Source organism: Aptenodytes forsteri, unplaced genomic scaffold, assembly GCF_000699145.1.
Source record: "Aptenodytes forsteri isolate BGI_AS27 unplaced genomic scaffold, ASM69914v1 Scaffold241, whole genome shotgun sequence".
Classification (NCBI taxonomy): Eukaryota; Metazoa; Chordata; class Aves; order Sphenisciformes; family Spheniscidae; genus Aptenodytes; species Aptenodytes forsteri.
Genome location: NW_008795252.1, coordinates 8,041,505 through 8,051,466, shown reverse-complemented (window position 1 = coordinate 8,051,466; position 9,962 = coordinate 8,041,505). Strand labels below are relative to the sequence as shown.

The 9,962-nt window shown below is 39.8% G+C and overlaps 1 protein-coding gene across 1 annotated transcript in view; it reads left to right on the top strand.

The window, feature by feature from the left end:
- Positions 1 to 5,660: 5,660 nt before the first annotated feature.
- CMAS (cytidine monophosphate N-acetylneuraminic acid synthetase) overlaps positions 5,661 to 9,962 on the top strand; it is a 29,522-nt gene continuing 25,220 nt past the window's right edge. Inside the window, 1 exon segment of the mRNA XM_009279077.2 lies at positions 5,661 to 5,747. Coding sequence (XP_009277352.2) covers positions 5,661 to 5,747 — 87 coding nt within the window.

The following is a 9,962-nucleotide window of genomic DNA, read 5'->3' as shown; positions in this document are numbered from 1 at the left end:
GGGGGGAGGGGGGAAGCGCAAAAAATTCCCAGCGGATCTTAACGAAACCGTTGGGTTTTGGCTCCTCGCTCCGAGGGAAGCGAAATCCACGGCCCAGCTGGCCGCGCTGTTGCCGTCACCCGTCACCTTGACCGGCTAAACCCAAAGGCACCTAAATGGTGGAGGAATATGGGGAAAGGTTTTGCTAAATTAGGACTCACCAATGTGAGGAAAACGACCCGACAGCCGCTGCGGGTACGGAATAATGTGCCATAGCTCCCAGCTGAGCGCTTTCCGCTTGAATTGTCGTGGTTTATTTAACTCACTAACCAGGAAAGGAAGGGTATCTGTACCCCGGGCGGTGTTCACATAACTATTTTGGTTTCAGTCGACAACAGCTCCCTCTGCCACTTTCCATATTGCGGACCAGTCCGGGGGGAGGGGGGAAGCGCAAAAAATTCCCAGCGGATCTTAACGAAACCGTTGGGTTTTGGCTCCTCGCTCCGAGGGAAGCGAAATCCACGGCCCAGCTGGCCGCGCTGTTGGGGGCTTCCGTCACCTTGACCGGCTAAACCCAAAGGCACCTAAATGGTGGAGGAATAGCGGGAGTGGGGAAAGGTTTTGCTAAATTAGGACTCACCAATGTGAGGAAAACGACCCGACAGCCGCTGCGGGTACGGAATAATGTGCCATAGCTCCCAGCTGAGCGCTTTCCGCTTGAATTGTCGTGGTTTATTTAACTCACTAACCAGGAAAGGAAGGGTATCTGTACCCCGGGCGGTGTTCACATAACTATTTTGGTTTCAGTCGACAACAGCTCCCTCTGCCACTTTCCATATTGCGGACCAGTCCATAGGTCTCCCTCTACGTGTACTTTATGGCACACCGACACTAGCAATTGAGTTACCGGACCGTAACGAGCTACCGCTCATTAGCCAAGCTCGAGTAGCTGCATGCAGGCTCCTCATCTCTCCCATTTCTTAGGCGAAGAGCTGAAATCGCCATCAGTTCACCCATGTGTGCAGTTTATTTTGTTGGAACTGTTGACACTAGAGTAGCTGTTTTGGAGAAAACCTCTCATGGATATTTTGCTGAGCAAGTGGGGATAAATTCCTTCACTTATTTTAAACCGACGTATATCATTTATATCAGGGCTCTATGCTAATACAGCGATATACATCAAATGTTCGGAGTAAATTCTATGTCGTGGTCTATCAAGTCTTTATTTTACTTCTAAATTCGTCGCAGTGACAGAATCCCCATAGTGCTGTGTCAGAACTCGTGCCATCATATAAAAAGATCAGATTGACACAGCTTCAAGATTAATTGTATTTACGCTTACAACCCTATTTAAAAAAAGAAAGGTTTGCTGTATTTAATTACACATTGCTCATTTTATCTAAAAAAAAAATTGATCTACCAAGAAAATGTTAATGAAGTAGCAGAGACTGCATTTTCTATTTTATTTTTTTTAATGTAATGGAAAATGCAGCCTGCTCTTTGAATAACTTCTCTGTCCCTTTTAAATATTTATTGTGATTAAGCTTGGACGGGGGAAGCGGTAGAAGCTTAGTATTATTTGAAATATTTTCCACAGCTTTTTTTAAAGTTATTATTCCTGGTTTCTATGGGGAAAACTGTTGTGGAAAATATATACAGCAAAAGTTCAACAGAGCAACCTAAATAGAGAAGAACTCTATATGGAGAACTGCAAGAAAACCCCAGACCTCAGAGTTCATCACTGTAAAAGGTGTATAAAGCCACAGGACTTGAACAGGGATTTACAAACCTTCTGATCTTTGATGGACAGCTGCGCCTAAGTGGCGCAATGGTGGAGTCAGAGGCACCAAACTACGATTTGTCTTGGTAGCTCTTAATCTTGGCTGAATCTGTGTGCAAAGTTGCAGCTTACATGCTACGCACAATGTAACTTTTCAGAACTCCAGTTTTATTTTTTCTGTTTGATAAAGGTGTTTTTCTTTTTAAATCAGTCACTTTGGCAACAAAATACATATGGTTTGGATCACACTCTTTTTTTGCTTCAAAAAACCCACAAAACCTGAGACCTGTTTTTAATATTGGAGGGCTTTTTGAGGCTGTCGAGAATGTCAGATTTGCACATCCTCTAAGCATAGAGGAGTTTGATCCTAAATACCATAAAGTAGACTTTGTGTACTATAATTTAAATTCTACCAAACCCTTAGACCCACTTGTAGTATAAATGACAATGATATAGTGGATTTGGCCTGTGCGTCTGTGTGTGTGGAGCTGGAAGAAAGGGTTGTCTTTTCATCTGTGCTGTATTGAATTTGTGTCCTCTAGGCTGACGCTGGACAATTCAGACTGTTCTTGTGCCTTGCCCAGAAAATCTTCACTTATTTCTAAACCAGCAAACCTACTTTTATCCTCTCTGCAAACAACGCAGGACTAAACTAGGAAGCGTTTATTTTTCTCCTGTTGAACTCGACAAGGCACCTACATTGAGTAGTCCCATTTACAAAGTTTGGCTTTTAGATACATAGTAGTCAGAAACAAAAAGATTTTTACGTGTCTAATTTCAGTGTGAATGCCTGAAGGGGGAGTTAGATACTGAACACACAACTTGCCGTAAGAGGGCAGGTATTTGATTGCTTATGTCTCTGCTCGTTGCCTAGACTCCCTGTACAGCATTTGGAGAGCAAAATACATTTTCAGATGATAATCTTTTCATCCTAAAACAGGTATATAAGGTAGTGAGAACTCATTCCCCTCTGGATATGACTATCTCATCCCATGGAAAAGGAGAGAGTCTATATGATTGTTACAGGTTTAAGTAATTCTCACACAGCTAGAATTAGGGAAGTGGACTCCTGCTGCTATGCTACATTTGGAAATGAACCTAAATCACTGAGCATGTTTGAAAATTTTACCCTGTAACTTTTTCTTTTCTTTTTCTTTGAGGTGTCGAAATAAATTTTCAGCCTGAGATATTTTTGCATGTATCAACTTTACGTTATTGTGTACAGCAAGAGAATATGATAAGAGGGTAATAATCATGACAAGTATCTTGTAGAAGTCATCCCCACCATTTTTACTAGACCTGGTAGAACCCACACAATCCTTCTCCCACATCCCTTACCGTCTCTGACTGTAATTCCAGAAGTTGTCATACTTGAGCACTGCTATGTTCTATGCTGGGATAAATGTATAGTGTAAGGAAAGATGAATCATCAAAACTATAAGAAATCTCTTTTATAGGAAAAGATGAAATTCATTTGCCTATACTAACCCTGAAATCTGGCATCTGCTGCATAAAAAATACAGCATTTTTTTTGTTGTTATTTGCACCACATATAACACATTCTTCAAAAAGCCACTACCATAAGAGGATGCATTCAAACCTTAAGAAGATCCGTATCTTCTTTTTCAGGCAAGATATGTAGTGCAGTCGCCTTGCTTTTCAAAAAAACATTCAACCATAAAGGGTCCCACATCTGCCTTTTATCTAAATTCTCATACTCCAGTCTCTGAAGTTGCATATCTCTAAGTTGGAAGCTTTTTAACAAAGCCTGTGTTCAGGTTTCTGGGAACAAAAAAGACCTTCTATTAAAATTCACTTTCACAAAAAAGGCAAACCCCAAATATATTTAAAATCATTGTGGTCACGCTTTATGTTGTATTTCAGTTAATAATACATGTCATCTTGGTAATTTAACTGCTGCAGTGTAAGTGTAGCAATTGAGGCTTTAATATGCACTGCCCTGTTCTTTGCGTTATTAACTACCCCTGTATTTAGTGAGTACTAAATGTCCTGGATCTCTGATCTTTTCTTACTCTCTTCTTGCTGATGTCATCTGTGACCCTTGCTGGAAACCAGGAAATGGTAAGGTAAGTCTGAAGTCCATCGTACAGCACACAGAACTTTATTAAATCCCATGCTTACATGGATTAAAATCTGGAATAGAAGTTAGTCAAAAGGATGAAGATTAATTTAAAATAACTCTACTTCTTTACAGTAGGACATGTCAATGGCACAGCAAGAGAAGCAGTGGAAGGCAATGTCTTAGCAGAAGACACAAAAGCCCATTAATGAAAACAAATAAAAAATTCCTAAATTATCCAGCAATCGGCACACTGCAGAATCATTGTTACAAGGAATGGTGCCCCCCCAGACTCTCCCAAAACACTTTCTGAAGCTCCTCGGTAGGATATGTCTAAGGCACTTCTGTAATACTTCATCATGAGCCCGTGACAGCAGTCTGATAGCATGGTCAAAGGGTTTATATAAGTAAAGAAAGAAGGGGGATAAACTGTTACAACACAACTTGGTCCAGTTCCAAGGCAGCAACAAGATAATACCATGTGGTACAAAATGATAGAAAGTAAAAGAGTCTTTGGGGTGAAAATAGCAGTTCCTGTAAAACAGTAGCAGAAAAACACCACCTTGAAGTGTATAATGCTTCAAGGCAGACTCTTGGCACACAACATAAGATTTATTAATACAACTTCAGGGAGATTTACAACACATTTGCTGTATTAAAGCCAATTGTCTGAGAAATGTAGAAGGGAATTAAACAGACTTTCATCAGTGTTCATTCTCTGTTTTACATCTTGTCCCTGTAGCAGTCATGGGCTTGATAGGGAGCACTATCTCATTTCACGTGGACCAGCGGATTCTTTTGTAACTTTGCATATGAAATGCTGACATGCTGAGGCAATCTGGAGATCATCGAATCAATACGACCAGAATCACTCTAGCCAAAATTTCAGTTTGTGAATTGATATGTAAATTGACTGCACATGATCCCACATTCAGCTATTCTGATGAACTAATTTATCCCTCTTCCCAGTTATTTCAGGGATAGGAAGACCAAGCTAGTATATGTGCATGAGTGTGTGTTACATGTTAAGTAATGTATTGCTTATCACTCCAGCTTCAATTAAAAATTAACCCCACCTGTACAACTCAGATCCAAATCTGGTCTGTAGATGTACCATCATCCAGCAGATGTTTCAAACTAAAGGGTGGGTTTTTATCTACAGCGAGACAGATTTTGTGAGCGAACTTGCAGCAACTAACTGCTAGATGTGGCTGAGGGATGTCTGAGAGCAGTCGAATATAATTGGCTTTAGATTTGAAACATAAGACAACAGCCACTAGTGATAAGAATTATATACCTATGACATGTTATGTCTGAACAGATGAAATGATATCTTCAGGAGGTCAAACTCCCACTTCCCTCTTCAGAAAATCCTAGATAGAAATATGAGTTCATGAAACCGGAATGCAGTATGTCCAATATGCACTTCATACATTGTATTGCGTCCTGAGCAGCTGATGTGTATGTGCACTCTTTTATTTAGACTAAAAATACCCCAAACTCACTTTATCTGTTGCTATGGCAATATTATGCTGTTGGAAAAAGTAGCTAATGATATTCCGATTCGTGCTGTTCCACAGAACAGAGAAAGAAACTGTGAGAAAAAGTGAGGGGAAGAGGAAGGAGAGATGCTTTAAAGGATATCTCCAGGAACATTTGTGTCTTTGAGGAAAAATACAGCTGCACATCCTTCTTGCCTTCATTGAGCAGACCCTCTTGTAAGACAAGGTAGCTTCATTTGAACTGGATATTTGGCTAAAGTAACTCAAAAGGTGAGATCCAAGGAAAAAAGAGAGAGGAATCTGGTCACTTTCAGGAACGATGAAGACGAGTGCGTCCACTGTGGAGCAGCCGTGTTCTGAAGTTTCTCAGATTCGTATGTTGCCTAATCCTTACCACTCAGCCCAGGTAACTAGTGTTTAATTAAGCTGGTTCAATACCAGCTGATAGGAAATCCATGACTAGTAGAGTTGGTTGGAATTTTGCTTTGAGAAGCGTTTGTCTTACTCATTTTAAAAAAAAAATCAAAGTATTTTTGTAATGTTTTTAATTTTCACTTATGAAAAATACAGCCTTTTTTTCTTATTTCTATCTTTTTCTCCCTCTTTTATTTCCACCCTCTTTTTAGTAGCAAAACAAAGAGGAAGAAGTTGGAAAACCTTTTTTCTGGCATTTTGAGAGTCCTTAGTATCTCATATTTGTTGACATGAAAATGTTGATAAAATTGTGAAAAGTCTTATGCATGAAAAATTTATCTGATTCCTATATTTGTTTCAACATTTTCAAAATGCAAAATGCTAACTTTAGGCCCCATATTTTGAAAATCTTAACTTACCTTCTTAAGAACCAGTGCTAACACTGTTATGTACATTCCCACTGAAGCTGGGAGGAGATGCAGATTCCTGATACCCCTGAGAATCAAATTTTCTGAGGAAATTTCCAGAGCTAAAAAGAGATATATTAATTGAAGTAAAAGAAGGTGGGGAATGTATGGGATGATGTAGTTACTTAATGTACTAACACATTTTATGATGTCTGGGGGAACCCAATAAAGTGGGATCCTGATAAAGAAAACAAACTGAAATACTATTTTAGCATCGATAATATTCCCACCACATTTACCACAGTTTCTGGACACACTTTGAACAGTAGAAAACAGGATTCTTGTTCAGAAAGCTTTCTTTCTTGCAAATATGCATTTGAGCTTTCACCATGAAAATTTACGAAGCTTGTAACAGTAGCAGAATAGTTCCCTTATCAAAACATTCTGTGTTTCATTATCAGGTATCACCAATAAAAGTGTTCAATACAGCACCCATCATATTATGTTGATACCTACAACAACATTCTCCTGCAGTCCTTTTGAAGCAAGTATTGAGGTTGCTGGAATCTCAGAAGCTAAAACATTACGTTCATTCAATAAATAAAATACAAAAGCATTAACAGTCTCGAATTTATAAACTTTATCTTGGACAGACAGAAGCTGATGAAATCTCCCAAGGAAGGTGAGTTTGCCTACTACCGCTGCATCTTCCTGCAAGTTCCTGGTACGTAACTGTTAAAAATGATCCCGCTATAATTTTAAAACAACCTCCTTTTCATACATAGTTTGAAGCATTCAACACTGGTACTGAAACAAAGTGTACCAGTATTCAGGCATCTTCCATCTACCTGTGGAGCTGTGGAAGAAAGGAGAGTGATACAGGGGAAAGATTCTCCTCCCTATCAACAGTGCTTGCTATCAGACCAATAGGTGTCATTCCCTCTGAGCTCTAAGAAACACATCGATGAAGACAAAAAGTTCTTGGCTTGAGCTAATAGAGTACTTGATTAGGGAAAATGGGAAGACAGACAGGAGGAAAATTAGCCTGCAACGATATTTACATGAGCAATTTAGCCTGGAGACAAAAATAGTTGACAGAACAGTTGGATGCTTGCGGTCAACGTGGCTGTGGTCAGCACCAGGAGGAGCTCTGGCTCCAGAATAGTATCCCCTTGCAGCTATCTCTGCACTTTCTGCCTGAGCAAAATTAATCTAGCCTAAGAAAAATACTTATTTCCATGTCAAAGAGATATTTTCAGGTAGTTTTCACAGTTAGTGACAGCTCAAGGACGTATAATGCATTTCAAACACTGTTAACAGGTAAGAGATTTAATTGGCACCATTCACTTGACAGGTCCTTGCAAGTGCTGTGTTGTCAATAGTTACTAATGTTGTCCGGGAGTCCTTTCCTTAGAGACAAGGCACAGGAGTGATACCTGATTTGCCTTAGACTTCCCAGGAAAGCTTGTTCCTGCACTTGAACAGAGACCTTTGTTTCAGATCACTTAGAACAAACAATTGTGAATCTCCTAAATTGTTTTAAGACATGGTATACAACACATGCCATATAATACATGCAAGTTGTAGCCCAAATAGTTGAAAGCAGACCACTGTGTAGTACTGAAAGGTAGAACATTTAAAAGACCAGCTCTGGACCAGGCTTGGACTGTGGTTTGGAATATGATTTGAAGTTACATGGTAGGACAGACTGAGGTTTTAGTCCCACATTACCAAAACCTCCTGAACTGTTTTCAGAGATTTTATTGAAAAATGACAAAAAACTTGCAAAGGCAAGGGTAAGGGTATCATAAGATGGAAGACAACAAGATGACTAGAAAATGTCTGTCTGTATAAATTAGAGGTTTCTGCATCCAACTCTTTCCCAAGACACAGCATGGAAAAAGTCCAGAGTACATGAGTCACCTAATGTCCCTTTAGTCACCTCTTGGCCATAATGGTCACCTCAGCTATCCGTTTCCTCTCGAGAGGCACTTCAATCAAAATGGCATGATAGAAGCTGATCACTACAAATCAGGACTAAATCAATCAAAATTGCATGACTGAAGTTGTTTTAAAAAAAATCTGTAAAATCATTTTATATTACAGATAATTTAAATGTTCTGTGTCTTCATTAACAAAATAAAATAATTCTTTACTCCACAATCAGCATAGTACTACTTTCAGGAAGGGTTAATGAAAAATCAAAGTTTATCACAAATGTTCTATGGCTGTATGTCTCTACAAACACATATTCAATGACTTGCCTTCCCAGCAGTAACTACGAGTGAAATGTGGCTCATGCGCTTGTATGGGTAGTCCAAAATGACTATTCTCTAACTCATTAGTTAGAGTGTGAGAACCATCTTTCAAAAATTTCCATTGTAGTGAAACAGGAAGGTTGTACGTGCAGACCTGAGCTCTGTAATACTCTCAGCAGCTGCGCTGAGCCAAGTGACCCTACGGAAATGTGACACAAAATATCCCTGGGTCTGGGAAGACAGTTAGCTAAACACAGGGGCACGAGAGCAACAAGAACTTTCTGACTCTACTGGCTGTTGCGCAAGCAATGGGGAGTGGGAAGTAGATTTCCTAATAGCGTGAACTACAAAGGTAGTATCAGGAGACCCTGATCTCTGCCTGATCTTTTGTACAGTCTTCTGCGATTCACATGGTCATAGAGAAATTATTAAGAGGACTATTTATCTGACCCCGCAAAATTATGTTCAGGCTGCGCATGTGCTTTCTATCTAGGGCTTGCTCCGTGGGTTATCAGCCAGCAATGAGACTGGAAGTAGGAACCGGTCCAAACAATACTTCACTGTACTTGTTTCTCATCCAGTTTGAGGCCTAGACAGAGGGAGGGTGTTTACATTGAAAGGAAGATGAGCAACATGCATGCGCAAGGGATTCATTTAACTTAAAGGGAAACTACCATCTGTTCTACGTCTTGCTCTGTAAGGAATAGGAATTCCAATTCAACATAACTGTAAAAGAAGCAAAAAATACAGTAATTAGAAACTGCAAGCAGTAATAGCGTAATGGCATCTGCAGAAGCTATTTCATGTGCAATAATCATAGATAACTGTCTGGAAATCTGTCTACAGTAAAAATAGCTGGTGATTTTACTGAGTTCTCCATGGACGCATTTCGACATCATTGTTAGAGTACAAAGGGTAATTTAAGCAGAGTTCTTATTGCACATCTGACGATGATTTTCTCAGTTGATTATTACTTGCTTCCGTACCGCATGGTGTTAATGCTGCTATAATAATGGCACTAGATGGCACTGTTCCCACCAGCTGCCAAAATGGCATGCGAATACTACTTTGGGTTGCTAATTCTTAGCTACGCAGGATTATACCAGGCTATGCTACAGAGGCAGTTTCAGAAGACATAGCAGACTATGAGCTTTATGAATCTATAATTAAATCTGCTACTTTAGATAGAGGAAGGTATACATTGCTTTAGACTAGGTACAAATAAAGCAAGCTCTGTTCTGACCGGCCTGGCTGAAGAGAGCTTTGGCTGGAACTCAGGGAAAAAAGGGAGAGTTTATGACCTTTGGAAGAAGGGGCAAGCAACTCAGGATGACTACAAGGATGTCGTGGGATTATGCAGGGAGAAAATTAGAAGGGCCAAAGCCCAAATAGAACTTAATCTGGCTACTGCTGTAAAAGACAGTAAAAGGTGTTTCTGTAAGTACATTAGCAACAAAAGGACGGCTAAGGAGAATCTCCATCCTTCATTGGATGCGGCAGGAAAACATAGTGACAGAGGATGAGGAAAAGACCAAGGTACAT